Source organism: Callorhinus ursinus, unplaced genomic scaffold, assembly GCF_003265705.2.
Source record: "Callorhinus ursinus isolate GAN/ISIS: 27379988/994484 unplaced genomic scaffold, GSC_fseal_2.0 scaffold122, whole genome shotgun sequence".
In the NCBI taxonomy this organism is placed as follows: domain Eukaryota; kingdom Metazoa; phylum Chordata; class Mammalia; order Carnivora; family Otariidae; genus Callorhinus; species Callorhinus ursinus.
Genome location: NW_027397184.1, coordinates 705,663 through 724,807, shown reverse-complemented (window position 1 = coordinate 724,807; position 19,145 = coordinate 705,663). Strand labels below are relative to the sequence as shown.

The 19,145-nt window shown below is 61.4% G+C and overlaps 1 protein-coding gene across 1 annotated transcript in view; it reads right to left on the bottom strand.

Moving 5' to 3' along the window:
- Window positions 1-19,145, bottom strand: part of VAV2 (vav guanine nucleotide exchange factor 2) — a 151,029-nt gene that overhangs the window by 56,617 nt on the left and 75,267 nt on the right. Inside the window, exon 5 of the mRNA XM_073889918.1 lies at window positions 2,053-2,121. Coding sequence (XP_073746019.1) covers window positions 2,053-2,121 — 69 coding nt within the window. The remainder of the gene's footprint in view (window positions 1-2,052; window positions 2,122-19,145) is intronic.

Below are 19,145 nucleotides of genomic sequence, written 5' to 3'. Positions count from 1 at the left end.
GGTCCTGGGATCGAGCCCCGCATTGGGCTCCCTGCTCGGCGGGAAGCCTGCTTCTCCCTCTCCCACTGCCCCTGCTTGTGTTCCCTCTCTCGCGGTGTCTCTCTCTGTCAAATAAATAAAATCTTTAAAAAAAAACAACAACAAAGAGATGGTGGGGCTGTACATAAGGAGATGAAGTCTCAGCGATGCCGAGCCCTGAGAAGGCTCTTGTAAGTACCACCCCCATCACTGTCCTTACCGCGTGGGACTTGCTGTCACACTGTGTGCGTGAGGTGCGTGCTGCCAGGGGCTGAAGGTTGGGGGGCATGAAGAAGACACGGGGTCTGACCTCAGAACCCGCCGGTCTACAGAACACAGACATTTCACCACCTAATCACGGCGTACCCCACGGGCAGCCCAAAGGCCAAACGGGGTTGTGGGTGCCCTTCGGAGTCAGAGGGGTGGTACAAGAGGCTTCCCAAGTGGAGGACACCCAGGCCCAGAGGTGGCAGATGAGAAGGACCTCAAGGCAAGAAAGGCCAGGAGGAGAGGAAAAGAGGCACTTCCAACCTGAGCTCAGCAAGTGAGGGGACTGCTGACAGCAGCCGGGGAGAAGGTGGGATGGGCTGGGCCCCCCCCCGGGGGACCTCCCTCCAGCTGTGCCTCTGAGCCTCAGTTTCCCACTCTCTTCAGGGTGGGGGGGAGCAGCCTGTCATTGAGGCCCGCACCACACGAGGCCCCTTTCTCAACAGCCAAGTCCGTCTGTGCTTCCTGGGACTGGTCAGGGCAAGCAGGCGGGGTGCTCCAGGACCCGGACAGGAGTCGTGCGGACCCCGGCCCCCACGTGTCTCCTTCAGGGCACTCTCCAGACCTCACACCGGCACGGGGCCAACAGGTGCCCCAGGGCGCCCCACACATCCCAGCAGGGCCAGCCCAGGCTCAGGAAGGTGGGCTGGGCGGTTGCTCCCACTGGCCGGCGAGCTGCCTCATTCACAGACTCCCCCGGGATCGGGCAGCCAGCACGGTGCTGACATGTTGGGTTTTGGTGACTCAGAGTGTTTACATCGACGGGGATCCTGCAAAAACACTTGCCGGGCCCCATGCCCTAGAGGCAGCCCCGGATGGGAGGGTGGGCATGAAGCACGGAGCCTCAACACTGGGAGGGCGCCCAGGAAGCACCAGCTCTTACTGGGTCTTACTCCCAGTCTGTGCTGAGGAAGAGGAGGGGCACGGAAAGTCTCCCCAGAAGCAGCGGCCATTTCTCCGGGGCAAAGCCATGTCTGCTGTTAAGCGGGAACGAGGGGTCCAGTGGGCAGGAGGCTGGGAAGGGCAGGGGGCCAGCCGGGTCAGGGCCCCCACGCACCAGCCCAGGGCCGGGACAAGCCCATCACTGCTCGAGCCTCCTCGCCTGCGGAAATGGGGTACCCTGCCTCCTCCATCCCCCTGCCCCTCCTCAGGGAAGCTGCCCGGACCCCTTCTCTGAGCAGTAGCTGCATGGCCCCCATCCCTGGCCACCGCTGACCCCACAGAGCCGGACCACCGCCCCGGGCTTCTCGTTGGTTCCTGGGGGCTTCAGGACTGTGAGGCGAAATAGCCGGGAGGGTGACCGGGCCTGGGCTGCGTGAGGATGGAATAAGGGAGTTCTCAGAGACAGAGCGATGTGAGTCTGGGTGGGGTCATAGAGAAGGAGGGAGATGCCCCCGTGGCCTCAGGTGGCCTGGTCTCGGGCCCTCACCCACCCCTGTTGGGCCACGAGACACCCCTGAACCCACAAACTGCCCCTGCTTATAGCCTGAGCTCCAGAGGCCCCTGCTTCTGGAAACACCAGCTCTCCCCACCCACACAGCAGTAGCTGGGGAACCTTCCAGAACACGGAAGGAGGCGTGAAGTGAAGAATGACTTGTCCGCCTGAGCTCTCACGAGGCTGGGGGCACCCGTGACACCACCAACCGCGTGGGGAGGCCCTGGGTGGGGCGGAAGGGCGGCTCTGCCCGGAGTGGGGCCGCAACTCCCCCGTCCCCAACCCCGTCCCCAGCCCCGTCCCGTCGCGACCCGGTCCCGCCAGCTCCTTACTCCGCCAGTTCCTCCAGGCTGCGGTACACATCGTCGTCATTCTCGGTGGTCTCCTCCGAGGGAAAGGGCCTGTGGAGAGAGGGGAGGGGAGTGAGCAGGTCTCCTCGGCCCGGCCGGGCACCCAGCCCAAGTACCCCCGACGGCCCTGCAAGGGCAGGCTCTGTCTGCTCTTGCAGAAGGAAGCAGACCGACATGACAGCGGCTTGTGCGTCAGAACCAGCAGGGGGAGGAGTCCAGGGTGAGGAGAGCGCAGCTTGACCCTGGGGCACGGAAGGTCACTCTCCATCGACCCCCGCGCGGCCCCACTGGCAAATGAGGGAACTGGGTTAGGGACGGCAGGGCGCTTTTGCCGCTGAGACACTCCTGCCTGCACACTTGAGGGGGATTCCAGAAACGGGGATGTGGGCTCCTGGGGCACCCCGTGGTTAGCCACGGCCGAGAGGGCTGCCGGCTCCGTCCACCTGGAGGATAGGACGCAGGAGGGCATTCTGGCGGGGCCGGCGCAGCTCCAGGGCACCCAGCGCCCTCCCCGCCCGAGGGCAGTGGCCGAGCACGCTGTGTGGGAGGCCGCCCATCATCCTGGGCACACACCAGGGGCCTCTGAGAAGGCTACTGCCCTGCCATCCCACCCACCAGCCCACGGAGGCCTGGCTTGGGGTCAGAGCATGTCCTGAAAAGCGCTGGCGGCCTTCCCAAAGGACCTGTCTCCCCTTTGGAAAGGGAGCCACGGGGGCAAGGGGCCCCAGACGAAGCACGGCAGTCTCCTTAGTGTCTCCTCGATGGCCGCACGGATGTTCCCTCCCTCCTGGGTCATCGCCACAGGTAAGCCGTCCCCCGAGGCCACACCCCAGCCCCCACCACATTCCGCTGCCTCAGCCTTGTGCCCGAGGAGCAGTCCATCCGTCTCCCCCACCATCTCCTCTCTGGGCCTTGAACCCGTGTCCACTCCCCCAACCAAACTGCTCCTGACAAGGGAGACAGTGACCTCGGCACCACTGAATCCTAAGGCTGACGTCACATGTGGTAAACACCTGCAGAGGGGGCGAGGGACAGGGTTCCTGGGGGGGGCGGGGTGCCGCTCCGTCAGCTGGGCAGCTCAGAATGCAACAGAACGGACTCTGTTCCTTGCATGCCAACACCCTCATTCAGGGCCACGAGCTCCCTCGAGAATGGAACCACAAGCCCAGTCCCATTTCTGCCACAGCCAAAGACAGATGACCGCCAGTGTGGGCCAGAGTGGGAGAGGGAGGGGTGGCCAGCCGGGCTGCCGGGAGCTGGCCCCGAGAGGAGACAGGAGCACATGGGGCAGGGGCGGCCTTGTCCCCAACCACTCTGCCCCCAGTCTCCTGCCCCACCCCGTTCCCCAAGACCCAGACCCCTTCAAGATTCCATTCAACCCCACCTCACGTGGGAAGATCTGACCATGCTCCCGGCCTGGGTCCACGTCCGCCCAGCACGAAGCCTGTCACGAGAAAAGCATGGACAGATGGATGGACAGACAGATACGTGGGCGGATGATGGATGGCTGTCTGGGAGGACAGGTGGGTGGGACAGTGGTTGATCTGTGGGTTGATGGACACGTGAATGAGATGTGGGGTGGGGGAGTGGGGAGGGTGCAGGATTTCAGGGAGGGGTTGGGTGGGTGGGTTGGGGAACGGATGGGTGGACAGATGGATGGACGTCACACAGTCTCAGGCTTTCTTCCCCCTACCCACCCCCAAGACAACAAAAAAATGGCAGCCCTGAATTAGATACATGAATGCATCTTTAAGAAGAGGTTCTGAGAACCCACGTGGCCGCATTCAAGTCATCCCTGAGTTGAGACTTTACAACACTGACCCTGGTTTAACCCTGGGGACACCCGTTTGCACAGAGGGCACCGTACGGGGCTGCGTTCCCACTGTATCTTAAAGCCCGAGGGGTCACGCTGCAGCAAGGACTGGCTCCATCCTTCTGTCTCAGGTACTGCTAATCGTCCAGACCCCCCACCCATGCCGCATCTACCCCCCAATTTCCCCTGCCGGGCTTCACCAGACATGCCGATGTTAACAGTGGAGTTAATCTGCTCTTTAAGCGGGGGGATGAGGACACACAGGGCAATGGTCTGCACAGAAATGATCGTGGGTTAAACATCAGAGTGGGTCCCCCGGGTCCCCCCTGCAGGATGGGCTCCTCCTGTCCCATCAGACCCTTCCTGAGCACGCACTTCCTTGAGCCCAGCTTCTGGGAAGCCAAGTTTCCCACTTGGACCGCCAAGGGAATGACGGGCATGCCCGGGCCGGAAGCAGAGGCGCGTCAGGCAGCATCTACTCCCCCCACCAAGCTTCCCCAGTACCCCCTCCTGCCGGAGGCAGTGAGAGAAAGGTCTGCACCACTGCTGCTGAAGGAGGCCCCCCAAATCCCACGTCCCCCCACAAGGACAATTTCAGCAAATAGTGGCTGAGGCCAGCATGGCCTAGCTGCACAGGACAATTGGGGGAATGAGGAATAACCAGCTAGAGGAAGGGGACCTGAAAACAGGGCACCCTGAGGGGGTGTCCGAGCCTAAATCCCTGAATAAAGAACAGATGAGAGCCCAACTCCTAGTTCCAAATCACTCGTGCGTTCTCCTTCACTCATTCACTGGTATTTACTGGGCACCTGCTCTGAGCTGCCCCTTTGGGTCTGCCGTTGGTCACTGCTTCAGGGAGAAGCTCTGCGATCGATAAATCAGGCTCTGGTCTTCGTCCTCAGCACTTCTTTGAGAATCTGCTAAAAAACTGTGGCTTCTGAAAAGTGCCCACATGGGCAACTGTGCTTACAGGTACACGGGGGAAGGATGCATGGCCCGGAAGGGGGCAGACCAGACGCTCTGGGGGTCCTGGAGCTAAAGGTGGTGATCTCGGGTCCATGCAGGACAGACTCCAGGAGCTCAGCTATATGGGGAATGGTTAGGGTGTGCTCTCTTGGAAGGCCCTGAGCAGTGGGCTCCTGGGGCCGTTTCCCTGGGGGTTCCCTCACTCCAGAGCAGGAAGCCCCCAGGAGCATGGCAGGTGTGTATCTCATCCCTGAGCTGTATCTGCAGATGGCCCCGCCCAGGACCCAGACTGCTGCTCCCCGCTCGAGCCCCCCACACACTGGAAATCGAGCACTGGCCAGTAGCCAAAACAGAGGCCCCACAACCTCTGTCACCTTCATTTTAGGGGAGGCCCTGTGGGGAGAGCTAAGAACTAAGATCTGGGTTCGAATCCAGACTCACTACATGGCCCCGAACAGGGCATGCTCCCTCTCTGCCTCAGTTTCCCCAACTGTAGAACGTCAGTGGTAGTCACTTGAGATTAAATGAGGTAATGCAGTGAGTCTCTAAACTCAGGTGCTTCGACCCAGCAAGTGTCCCATAAATGACAGCATGGGTCGCCCTCCCTCCCTGCTGGGTGGCCCACCCCAAGAGCCCACCTGCCCAGTCCAGAGCTCAGACACAGGCAGTCCTCAAGGTCCCCACGGCCTCCTGAACGGCAGCTCCAGGTGCTGACTCCTGGAGCCAGCCCCCGAGGGCAGGCCCACCCCCAGGGGACACAGAGTCAGCACCCCCATGGGGGTCTGCAACCCACCCCACAGAGCTCTTTCTTCCCATGCCTCAGAAGGAAGAACATTCCCTGGAAACAAAAGTTCATACTCTGGAAAGTAAAAACACTTTGGGTCAGTGCTTGGCTCCGATGTGGGTATTCAAGATCACTCAGCACCATCCAGAGAATCTAGGATACAGTGTTCATTTTCCCACGTTCTGCGGACGTTCAGATGAAAGGGATCCAGGGTCCGAGATACACCCTAACTTCATCCTTCACTTCGCGTGTTCCAGAAGTAAGTTGGAATTCTGACTCACAGAATGCTCCCTGCAAGTGACCTCTGAGGTCCATGTTCAAGGGCAGGGTCACGGATGGCTCGGGTCCACCTTGGCCGCCTGGTGTGTCCGAGAGATGGGTGGGGACCCTGGGTTCCCGTCCTGGAGGGTGAGATGGGCCCAAGGCCCCCAGAGAGCAGACTGGGCCCCAGAGGCCTGGGGTCCCCAGCACTCAGCACTGCCCTGCAAGGGATGAGGCCGTCTGGTCTGCCTGGGACTAGGGGGTCCCCTGGAACGTGGGAACCTCAGTGCTGGCCACCTAGTCCTGCAGGTGGGGGACGATAACAGTGCAGGGCTCCTGGGGCAGCTCATTTCTCTGGCCGGACCTCAGTTTCCCATTCTGAAACTGGCCTCAGGATGAGGTGCGGCGGGGCTGTGGGAGGGCCCGGCACCAGCAGGACACCAGCAGGGTCAGTCTCAACTCCCCAGGTGTGCCCAGGTGTGCCCAGGTGTGCCCAGGTGTGCCCAGGGACGGGTGAGAAGGAAGCGGTCAGCATGGTGGGGGGGGAGGGGGAGGGGGCAACACCTCAGTTGGCACAGTCGACAAGGGAACTGGCAGCCGGGCAAACTTGAAAGGCACATCAAGAACAGTGGTCTGGAGGACCCAACAGGCCCGATTAATTATTGAGAGAGTCACCTGGGTGCTGCCTGGTAATTGGCTGGGAGGCCTTGAAGCACCAGGGTTTCCTTATTAAAAACGGCTCTCCTGCTAAACAGCCCCGACTGTCAAAACAAGCCAACGGATCTCGTTTCTTTTCTCAGCCCGTCACCCCACCCAGTGTGGACGGGCCATCGCGCCAGGGGGCAGCGCCAGCCAGTGCACCCCACCCACGCCCGCACCCAGCTCAGGCTACAGCCTGTGTTGGAGAGGAGGGCAACCCACACCCCACATGCAGTCCACACGGGGCTGAAGGGCACAGGGAGCAGGAGGAAAGGCTCAGGGCAGAAGGGCAGTCCCGGCCTGGGGAAATCAGGTGGGCTTCTCGAGGGAGGTGGTGGGGGAGCCGACTTGGAGAGCAGAGTCCGATGCTGAGTGCAGAGTTCCAGCCTCGTATCAGATGGCCAGTTTCCCAGCCCCAGAGCTTGCCAAAGGGATCTGAGCCCCTGGCCTCAGTTAACTCGTCTATAAAATGGGGATTACCCCCCCGCGCAGCACAGGCGTTCTGTGACGCTGCAGGAGATGCAACGTGGGCACGGTTCCCACAGGGCCTGGCGTGTAGGGCAGTGGGGGCCAGGGGGGACGGTGGACGTGGTCATGAGCTGGGGGCTGGAGAACGCAGCCTGGGGCAGATGAACAGGCCGGCACACGCGGGGATGTGCGGCTTCCGTGTGGCTGGGACGGAGGCCAGAGGAGGCCATGACGGGCCGGAGCAGGGGCCGTAGCCAAGGAACAGTGACAGGTGGGCCAGCCCAGGCGCTGACCACAAAGATCTTGTGTCTATTTTTTAAAGATTTATTTATTTGAGAGAAAGCGTGAGCGAGCGGGGTTGGAGGGGGCAGGGAAGCAGAGGCAGAGAGAGCGAGGTTCCTCACTGCGCACAGAGCCCGACATGGGGCTCGATCCCACGACCCTGAGACATGACCTGAACTGAAACCGAGAGTCGGACGCTGAGCCGACTGAGCCAGCCAGGCGCCCCATTACCACCAGCATCTTAAACCAAAGTCCTCACAGAGGCAGGAGGGTCTCTGTGCCTCTGTGAGGCGGGGGCTTGGAGGGGAGGGACACCAAGGTGAAGCCACGGCAGAGGCAGGCCCAGCAGACGTGTGGAGGGGGGAGGGCTGGCCGGCTCCAAGGCAACCCAGAGAGGTGGCAGGTACTGCCCCCCCCAAAGAGAAAGCCCAAATGATCCCCAGATGCCAGCCGGGCTGCTTCTGTCCTTGCTTCCAAAACCCTAGCCAGGCGGAGGAAGACACTCTGACCTCAGGGTCGAGAAAGAATAGTTGACCCGGCCCCCGGCCGCAGGGAGGGAGGGGCCTGGAACCCCATGCCACTTCTCAGCAGCCGAGAAGCCCAACGTATTTTTCATTTTCCAGCCCGCTTCTCGGAATGGCAGCAGTTAGGAGCGGAAAGGCCAGTGGGTCAGCAGGGCCATCCTCCCGCGAGCAGCAGGGCCCAGCCCCTGCGGCCACTCTGCTGTTCCCTCCCCCCACCCCCCTACCCAACGCCACCCCGTGCCTGGGCGAGGCAGGAAATCCCCATGGCCTGCTGTGGCCCTGCGTGGACGGATTGCTCTGGCCATGTCCACTAGGGCACGGGAGGTGTCACGGCCCCGCTGAAATCCCCCAGGGCTCCCCCTCACGCTCAGAGAGACATAGAGACCCCCCTGCCCTGCCCATCCCTCCCCACATGGTCTCTTCCACTGTCCCCGGCCCCTCTCCATCCCACAGGATGCCCAAGTACATTCCCTCCCAGAGCCTCTGCCGGGGCCTCCGGGGCCCCAGACCTGTCACTGTTCCCTCCTTGAGGGGTCAGCAGGATCCAACATCGCCTCCTCTGCAAGATGCACTGACCGGGGCATCTGAGTGCCCCCCCACCCTGCCCCTCCGACACCCCACCCTCGGACTTGTCCCCCTAGAGCCTGGGCCTCAGGAAGGCAGCACACAGTGGTGACAGGTAGGGACAGGGGGTTGCTGCAGGCAGCGACGTCCCAGGGGTGGGCCGCCCTGGGCCTGAGTGAGGACAAGGACAGTCTGCAGTCCTCCCACCACACACCACAGGGTCCAGCATGGCCACTGCGGAGCCCTCCCGGGGGCGCCAACCCTGAGTCTGAAGGTGGCCCTGGGTGGGGGACTAGGCGTGGGCCTGGGGTCCAGGCGGGCCATTGCCCCACCTGGAGTCCGTCGGGCCGAGGGCCCAGCCAAGTTTCAGGGCTGGGTTCCAGGCGTCAGCTTTCAAGAGACCACTAGTGTCTCGGTGCTGCCCTCCCGGGAGGGGCCGCAGCTGGACACCATCCCAACTGCTCCGGCACTGTCGGCCAGATTCCCACACTGCGGTGACGTCCAGCGCCCCGGGAGTGCTCAAGGAGGGGAGGGTCCAAGTCAGGAATTACCAAATGGCACAAAACACAGCTTTTTGCAGCCACCAACCCCACTGGGGACCAGAGACAAAGCCAGCAAGGCGCATCAGCCCTGAGCAGCTCGGCATCAGGGAGGGCCAGAGCCTCCAGTGCTGGGTCGGGGTGCAGGCCTGTCCAGGTCTCCCACCAGTGACCCCAAAGTGCCGCTAGGGTCAGTCCTGCCAGGAACCGAGGCTGGAAGGGCCGAGTGAGTGCCGGGCCCAGGCCCCAGGAACCCGACTCCCTGCTGACTCCCCCCTGAGGGCCTCGGGGTGGAGACCCAGCAGCACCGAGGGCCAGCTGCGAGACCAGGGCCAGAGGCTCCCCCTCAGAGCCTCCACGTCCTCCTCTGCAAAGTGGGCCCCTCACCGGTGGAGATGGGCATTCGGAGCGCTGACCCACGGGAAGCTACGCACAAGAGGCGGGCACCGGAGCGGGGGGGTGGGGGTGCTTCCCAGGACCCAGAGCCGCACACCACAGCCTGACGCATCATGGGGCAGTGAGAGAAACAGCGAGCCCCCAGAGTCAACCTGACTGATCCTCTTGATTAAAGGTCCAAAGCAGTGACGACTGACAGAACCGCACGTGAGATTTCGTAAGCCTAACTCGACAGAAGCAAGCAGGTGGTGAGCACGGGAGCAGGGCCAGGTCGGGAGTGAGCTGGAATGTTCTAGTTCCTGCGCTGGCTGGCAGGCCTGGGGGTGTCCGAAATCACGAAAAGTTAAATAAACGAATAAAAATAGAAGAGGAACAGGTCAGAACAAACAGGGACTAGGAAGGTCAGTTCCAAGACCCCTCTCCTGTGCATTGGCCAAAAGGGAGGCCACGCGGTGGGGCGTCCGGTGGCGGGAGCGCGGGCGGCTCTGCCCGTGAGGGCAGGCCCCGGGCTCAGCTCCACCATGCCCTCATCACGTGACCTCCGGCAAGCCCCTCAGCTTCTGGGCCTCGGTTTCCTCCTCTGTGAAGCGGGGACAGCAGCAGCCCCCACTCCCAGGGATAAGCAGCATCAAGCTGCTCGACAGGCTGAACTGCTGTCACCGAGCATCCTGGCTTCACTGACCAGCAAGAGTCTGCAGGGGCCAGCACACGCGCTGCCGTGTCCCCCCACCCACCGTGACGGCCACTCGGTTCCAGCCCAGCTCTGGGAGCAGGTGACCTGAAGCGGCAGGAACAAGGCACTGGGACACGGGGGCTATCTCCTGCCGCCGCAGAGCCCGGTCCATCCCGACTCACAGAGGCAGCCAATCCTGAGGAGGGACAGGACAGGTGGGAACCGCAGCGAGAAGGGCAGCCCGGTGACACGTGGGGGACGGTCCCTTGGCTATTAGAGGCCCCCTGCCAGGGAGGAGAGGCGCGGGCCTCGGGCTTCTGAGAGCGCTGGGCTTGCACGTAACTGGACGTGCTCAAAGCACCTGGAAACTTTTCGCAAACAGTGGTGAACCTTCCCGGGTTCTGATGCGTTTGTTTGGCCCGGGGCCGTCCCCACCGTTGGGAGCCGAGCTCGGGGCTGGAGAGAGCACGGCCAACCTCAGGCCACAGCCTGTTAATGACAGGTCCCCCCAGGCCGCAGCCCCAACATCGCCACCGAGCCAGGACGCCACGCTGTGCTCCATGGGCATGCTGAACGACCTCACAGCCCTTCTGCACGTGCAGAAATCCCGCCGCATGACAACGCCTTCTGCTCTGTCTCTGAAAATGAGTGGATACTGTTGCACAGCTGCCCTGATCAGTTTTTAATGGTGATACTTGCTGAAGAAGCAGGCACAGAGTGAAGCGATCCTCGCTCCCCAGGGGGCAGGACAGGAGTTGAGGACTCTGGACCCAGTACACGTGGCCATGCTCACTGCCCCCATCGGGACCCAGTACACGTGGCCATGCTCACTGCCCCCATCGAATGCTCTGGGGACAGGGCACCCCCCAGAGAAGGAGCCACTGTCCCTGGAGGCCCACCCTCCCATCCCTGCTGACCAGCCGGGGTTTCTGAACCCCAAGCCCCCCCCTGCAGGCAGGTCTCCGTGGCAGGGGCTGCATGAGGAGGGAGCTGGGGCTCCGTGGGGACATCGACTGGTTTCTGGGAAGTGCAGCATCACACCTCCACACACCAGGCATGCTGGAGGCTGGGGTCCCCCACCTGGCCCCTGTCCCAGGGCCTGCTGTCCGGCCACATGCACCGTGCTAGGGTCCTGGGGCCGCCGATAACCAAGTACCACCAACTGCGTGGCTTAAACCGGCAGAAATTCATGTTCTCAGTGCTAGAGGCCAGAAGTCCTAATCGAAGTGTGAGCAGGGCCATGCAAGGCTCTAGGGAGGGGGCCCTCCTGCCGCTCCCAGCTCCTGGGGGCCCCAGCAGTGTCCCTGGGCTGTGGCTGCATACCTCCAGCCTCTGCCTCTGTGGTCACACAGCCCCTCCTCTGCCCGTGTCTCTCCTCCCTGTGTCTCTTAAAGGAAACTTGCCCTTGCATTAAGGCCCACAGGGTTTTCCCCAGTGAGCCCCCACTCATAGATCCAGGTGCATATATTTTTAAAGCCACGTTCAGCCCACACCCGCCCGCCCCGGTCTCACCTTCAAAGGCATCCTCAGGCCTCACCAGAGAACCACCACACAGGGCTGCTCCAGCCCTGGGCCCTCACCATGGGCGCCAACCATCAGTCAATGGGGGCCTCCCTTTCAGAGGCCAGGAAATAGGCCCAGGGCTAAGGCACCTGCTGAAGATCACACCAGTAGCCCGGACCCGAGTGTCACCGGCTGGCCCTTCACCCTGTGCCGCTGGGGCTCAGGTCATATTCCCCGCTCACCCCACCCTGCCCCGTGTCCCACAGCAACATGTCCACCCGCCTGTGACCGGGGTCCTGTGTCCATCTCCCTACCTGACAGGGGCTGGTTCTGGGTGCCCGCCAGCACCTGGCCTGGGGACAGATATCACCAGGCACCGACAGAATGAATGAATGAATGAACGAACGAACGAACAAGAACAGATGACAGCTGACTTCCTTAGATAAAGGACTTTGGGAAAGAGAAGCCCTCTGGGCCTCAGTTGCCCCACACGTCAAAGGAGGGACGAAGGGCTCTTCCAGCATGAAGGTGCTGGGCTGTGGAGGCCGGACTGTGGGAGCCGAGCAAAGGGTCTGAAATTCAGCCCCAGGGATTTCATGAGTCTGCTAGGGTCACGGCGAATGTGCCAGGCCCCAGCCTCCCCTTGTTTTCCATCTCACTGCCTGGTGCAGACAGGTCCCCGGCCCGGGAGGCAGCTCACACTCCTGGGGTTCTCAATGGGCAGCGATTCTCTTGTCTGGGCACCAGGGACATCTGTCAGCAAGGACAGGCCAATGTGGGCACCGGTGACATCTCCCCCCATCATGAGTCCAAACTTGGGCACCCGAGCAGCCCCAGGAAGGCCCGGGGGGGCTGGTGTGATGCTCATGAGCCACAAATTGGAGCAGACGCTTGCGCTTGGGTGCACGCTGTCCCCTGACACCTCCTATGAGCACCTCAAGCAGAGCGGTGACCCTGGGCTCCCTGAGGCTTGGGCACCACGGAGCTCATCCACAGGCAGAGCCCACACGTCCTCCGTCAATCGGGAAGTGGGAAACTCACTCACACACGACCTGCTTCAGCCCACTCAGCCCTCCAGGTGGGCGCTGGCAGACCCCCGTTTGCAGAAGAGGAAACCGAGGCACAGAGGCGGCCCCTCCCCTGCTGTGTGTCAGGGCCTGTGCTGAGAACATCGTGGAGATTCCCTGAGTCTCCACAACAGCCTGGGGAGGGAGTTTCAACCATGACCCTGCTTTACCAAAGCGCACACAAAGGCTCAGGAGCAGGACACCGAGCCAGCATCCTGCCATCACCCAGGTCAGCGGGGTCACTCCTTCGTCCACCCCGCCCCCAGCACGATACCCAGCTGCGTGCCTGGGCTGCGCTGGGGAGCACGTGGGGCCTCACACTGTCAATGCCGGACCTTAATGGAGCCAGAGGCTGTGAGCTCCCAGCACCACACGGAGACCGGCCCACATCTGTGTGACACAGGCAGAGGAAGGATGGACGGAAGGACGGATAAGTGGATGGATGGACAGATGAGCAGGTATGTAGATAGACGGGTGCGTGGTAGGTAGGTGCCAGGATAGACACACGGATAGGTGGAAATATAAGAAAGATGATGGATGGATGGATGGGTGGAAGGAAGAACGGAAGCCCAGATGGGTGGGTAGAAGGATGGATAAGTGTAGAGACGACAGATCGATGGATAGACAGACGGACAGATGGGGGGATGGATGGGGAGGTAGAGGGACAGATGGATGGATGGAGAGCTGACTGGTTGCATGAACGGCCTGGAGGGTGGGGGAGGGGAGCGAGTTGGGGGAGGAAGAAATAAGACCTTGAGAGCGGCCAGGGCAGTGCGCTCTGTGGGCAGGTGCAGGCACAGGCGGCCCACCTGACCCGGGAGATCAGGGACGGGAGCAGGGACCGGCAATCAGCTGCACTCAGTCTCTTTATTAAAGATCCTGCCCAGCCGTGGAAGCTCCAGTTGGCTGTTCTCGGCCCTCCCACCGGGCAGCCCTCCTGCTCCTCCTGACCGTCTCCAGCACAAATTAGCTCCCCACTGCCCCAGCACAAAACGGCCAGTTAATACATTTTTCAACAAATATGTGTCTTTCCAGCCCTGGTACCCACAGTGGAGGTGGCAGAGAGAAGCGCAGGAGAGTGTTCCTTAGGAGTTCGGCTCAGCAGTGGGTGAAGGATGTGAGGAAGGGGTCCCTCCCGTAGTCCGTGGTGCAGACTCACCGAAAGTCAGCTGGCCATTGTGCGCCAGGCGCTCGCCTGCCAGGCCCTGGGCTAAGCATGCTGCCCAGGTCTCCCACACAGTCCTGACAATGACCCCATTCACAGGCAGCAGCCGCGGCTCACGGGCAGGGGACACTCGGGTGTCCCGGGGAAGGACAATGTAGACCCTGGACAGCCGGAAGGGTTCAAAGCCTCAGGGCTGCCACTCGGGAGTGGACAAGACATGGCCTTGGTGCCCCCAGGTTAGTGTCTGGTTCTCCCCTCCACCCCAGGGCCACCCCTCCTCCCTGGGAGTGGGTCATGGTCACCAAGTGGGGGCGGGAGGCTGGATGGAACCACATGACATTCCTTCCCACGAGGGACGTGCTCAGAAGCTGGAAGAGCTCGAGTCATGTTGCCAGGTGAATGGAGAAGACACTCACGGACACTGTTGCCACCCTGTCCTCTCTGGGGTGGGCCCTGCCCCGGGGGCCCCTCCTTCTCTGAGGCAGGTTCTGTGTCCTGGACATCTGCACACCTGCCGGGCCAGGGTCGGGCAGGATGGGCCAAGCAGAGCCACACCCACGTGTGCTCCCCACACCGGCCCACACAACACAGGCCCCCTTCACTCTGCCAAACACCCCCTCACTGCCCCCCAGTGACAGTGCTGTCACCAGCCCGGCAGCCACACCAGCTCCAGGATCTTTAAACCAGAAGATCCCTCCCTCCCCGCTGCCCACACCCTCTCCTCCAACCCCCACCTGCAGCACAAGGAGTGCCATTCCTTCTAGAACCTTCAACAGAGCTCCCAGGGAGGATCTGGGACACTCTGGGCGCCTGCTGCCCCAGCGGGCATGAGGTCTGTGTTCAGATTCAGCTGCAGGCATGCCTACGTACAAGATACCAGGAGGCAGAAACGGGTGTGCAAGGAAAGAGACACAGCGAACACACCAGGCACACACATGTGCACACACCAGCAGACACGGCTCGTTCTGCCAAAGCCTGGAGACCTACGCAGTGGCCCCAGCAGATGTGGGGAGAGTGAACAGTCGAGGCCGTGGGAGCAAGGGGGCAACTAAGCCGGGCTGGGTCTCTGCACTTAACACGGACACCATCCGCCCCTGAGCAGTCACCTGACCAGGCAAGTGGGGTAGGCACCAGCTGGACAGAGCCACCCTGTGTGGCCAGGACATGCTGGGGGAGGCCAGACACAACCATGCCTCCCAACAGCTCACAACGATCCGAGCCCCTCCTGGAAGGAATCTCAAGTCTTCCAGTTACTCCCCTATGGCCAACGATGCCGGCCCCATCATCATCAGGGAAGGAAGAGGAACACTGGCTCTCCACCGATGACAAGTGGCCAGGCGCTCGAAGTCGCCAGGCGGGACGATTAAACCCGTCTTGCTGGCAGAATGAGCTAGTAAGCACATGCAAACGGCCGCCTTCCGTCCAAACCTCTCATGCACAGTCCAATTCCCTGGAATTAACCAGGTGGCACCAGATGGGAAAGGGACGTCGGCAGGGAGGGGGTCTGTGGAGAGAGCTGGGGACTGTGAGCCATGGCTGGTGTCCGCAAACACAGGACACCTCGAGGAGCGGCTGGGGCTTCACGGCAGGACAGGACCATGACTTGGGGAGGGCCCTTTGAGGATCGAAGGAAATCACGCCTCTCCTCCCTAGAAACGCCAAGAGCACCAGATCCCCCACCCTCCCACGAGACACTCGCCTCAGGACGAAGACAGGAGACCCCATCAGACAGCAAGGCTCACCTCCTGCCAAGGCGGCTTTGCCCCTTGTCTGTCACCCACAAGAGCATCTGGGGCGGAGGCTCACTCCCCATACCCCTGGCGCCCAGGAAGACCCAAGAGCAGATCCTCTGCAGCCTACAACAAGAGGAGGAGCGTTTTCCTTCAGTTCCAGAATGCTTTCCTCGACTCAGATTTGGATCCGGGTACATCTGACATTCTGAGAATTCACTTCAAACTGAAAAAGGATGTTCCATCCACTGGGGGCTGGGGGTACCCCGTCTCTCCCACCCCTGCCCCTGCCCCACCCACCCACCTTGCAGCCTGCCCGCAGCCCCACCCCCCTGAAATGGGGCTGGGGTCTCCCAGACCGGAGGAAAAGACGAAGCATGAGGACGTCCCAGGCACACAGCAGCAGAGTTTTGGGGTGACAACAACAAGCAGGAGGCACTAGGCTGGGGGAGACCCGGAAGCCACTCACAGTAGCCACTCGCCTGCTGGTGGCCTGGCAGCCCCCCTCTCTGAGCCGCCCTCCAGGAAACAGCCACCCAGGCGAGGCGAGCAACCGTCGTGTGCCGTGGACATGGGGACGGGACCCAGGCTCTGGCTCCCAGGTGCGTCCAGACACCAAGGATTCATGGGTAGGTTTTGGGCAGAAAATAATCAAAATATCAGAAGGCAACCCAAAGGAACGGAAGCTCAGGTATCTAAACAAACACGAAAGTTCACTGCAGCGCAATCCACAATCACCAAAGGGCGGAAGCAGCCCAACGTCCATCCGCTGACGACTGGAAACCCCACACGGGGTCAGTCTCTATCCTGTGCCACAGCCCGGAAGACGCTTGAAACCACGACGCCCAGGGAAGGGAGCAGGTCACAGGAGGCTGCATGGCGTGCAATGCCATTTATAAGAAATATCTCCATCAGGCCCATCCAGAAAGCTTGAGTGCCGGATCCAGGGGGAGGAACAGGGGAGGGGCGCAGGTGCTTATGAGGGAAGGGGTTTCCTATCGGGTGTGAGAATGTTCGGGAACCAAACAGAGGTGGTGGGCGCACAGCATGGAGAACCTGCTAAATGCTACTGAACCGTACACGTTAGGAGGCTTAGATGTATGTCATGTGAGTTTTACTTCAATTCAGTACAAAGAGAGAGAGGACAGCGGCCCAGGACCGGGGAGCAGTGGCCCAGCGAGGACCCGGAGCCCCCCCGCCGCGCCAGGACCCTTGCGAAGCCACCTGCATCCGCAGCCGCAGCCACCCCACTCCACACGGCTTGCCGTCCGACGGGATCTGGAAGTCAGCAGTCTGAACTAGGCCTCGCATTGGGCTCAACTCAAAGTGTCAGCAGGTGGGGTCCTTCTTGAGGCTCCGGGGGAGAATCTGTTCTTTGCCTTTCCCAGCTTCTAAGACGCCCGCGTTCCTCAGCTTGTGGCCACATCACCGCAACCTCTGCTCTGACCCTCCCGCCTCCCTCTTCTACTTACGATGACACCTATAACACAACTTAGTTACACCTGCAGGGAAACTCTTCCCTGTCACACAAGGTCCAGGAGTCAGGAAGGGGCTGTGGCTTCGGGGGCCCCCCTCTCTGCCCACCACCCCGGCCGGCACCGTGGGCATCCATGGAGTGCCGGGTGCTGCACAGCCTACAGGCTCACAGCGACCTTGTGCAGCAAGGGAACCTTCCTGGCCTACAGAAGAAGAGACAGAGGGCCCAAGAGCATTCCTGCCTAAGGCCACCGGGTGAACAGGTGCCTGAAAGAGAACACCTTCGTGGGCTGAGGGCTCGTTGGCCTCACCCTCTGGCTTCAATCCCCAGGAGAATTTGTCCCTTTGCCCTCTCCCCTGCCGCCGCCGTTCAGAGCTGTGAACGGGACGTCCCTCACTCTGGAGGGCCAGCTCTGGTGTGAAAAGGACCTGCACCTCCACCCGCGGAGCTGGATGACTTGCCAGGGACCCCTTTCTCCCCGACCCAACCTCTCACTTCTGACCCTCCAGCTGGCACCAGGGTGGGGCCCTCAGATTAAGTCTCCCACTCATCAGCCTCTGAGAAGTATAATTAGGGCTTTTTATGGAAAATCAGCTCATTAGGCAAAGTGCAAAGGCTGTAAAAATGATCATTTTTCTAAAGGAGTTTGCTGGGCTCCCATCCAGCCAGGAAAGAAACCAGGAAGACTCTCTTCAGGGCTGCAGGCTTGGGTGGTGGGTTTTCAGAAAAGGAAAGGGTTTGGCCACACGGAAACCTCTGGTAATGAAGAACGCTAGGAAACGCTCTTAAACGAAGAGCTACCTAGTGTCGTAAAGGGCCGGTGGTTACCAGAACTCCCAGACCCCTGGGGAGATCGCAGCCTGTATGGGGGACGAGGGGCAGCCCCGCCGTGTTGCCCTCCCCTGAGCTCACAGTGGGGAAGCTCCTGTCCCTGGGGGCTGCAGAGGGAAAGGACCCCGAAGAGCTCTGGATCGGGGCTCAGGCTAGGAAGGGAAAGCACAGGGGGAAGAGAGGCAGGGATGACGACCAGCCCTGAGGGTGAGGGGGCCATGAAGGTGGGAGGCGGGGGCTCTCTCTGCAGAGGGGAGGCCCTGCCCTGCCTGAGGCTGCAGACACCTGCAGACATCTCCCTCCTTCCCCTCATTTCCTCCCCGCCCTGAAAGGTTACGTCAGCCTCGGGCTCCACCTGGAACCACAGCAGGACCACCCTGTCCAGGGCAACACCAGGGGGGGTCACCGGCCCCAAGAATGAGAATGTAACCGGGCTCCCCTGGGCCAGACTCTGCTTCGGGGAGAAATGGATACAGACGCTCTAGCCTCCGGGGAAAGAGCAGATCACACGACCACCTTCTGTTGCGTGAACTTCACCCCTGCCCATGTGTGTCCACGGACACGTGGATAGACAAGACCACGCTGAATGCGCTGAGAGGTAGGTACACAACCACAACACGCTAGCGAGAGAATGCACAGACAGTTGTTTCTGGAGGAAGCCAAAACCCAAACTACGCACTGTCTTTGTATCCAGAAATAACACACTGATTCGTAACTAACATTTTTAAACTGTCCCTATTACAAACTCACAAAAGCGTGGTGGGGCCAGGGCGGGGTGCGGGAGGCAAGGGGGCCCCATGGTATTAGCGATGTCCTCGGGGCCAAGCTGCCTGGTGGGCGCGGGAGCTTGGTCTTGTCATCCTTTACACCCTAACGTGTTCTAAATACCCTCCTGCGTGTGTTCAGCATACAATCTAACAAATAGTTTTAAGCAGCCTATCCTGTCTCTGATGTCATAAACAACAAAAACCAGAAGTCCCCAATTCAAAGGAATCTCCAAGTCCTCTCAGAATGCAACAGACTTCCCAGATGGGGGGGGGGGGGGGGGGGGGCCGCAGGTCCCTAGTCCTCGTATCTGTCCCAGTGACTCTCTGAACCTGGGCAAACGGCCCCACCACGGGGCAGCTGTGCTGGTCTGGATCCGCCTGGCCCCATGGTCCTGGGACCCCAGACTCCAGGCAGTGTCCCCCACTGACCACACCAGGGGTGGCCCCTTGCCACAGTACGCCACCTCACGGTGTCGCTTGCACGTGGGCATGACCCCACCCACTCCGCCCTAGGGCAGGGCTGTTTCTGTCCTCCCAAAGCCCCCATCCATACCCTGCTGGCCCAC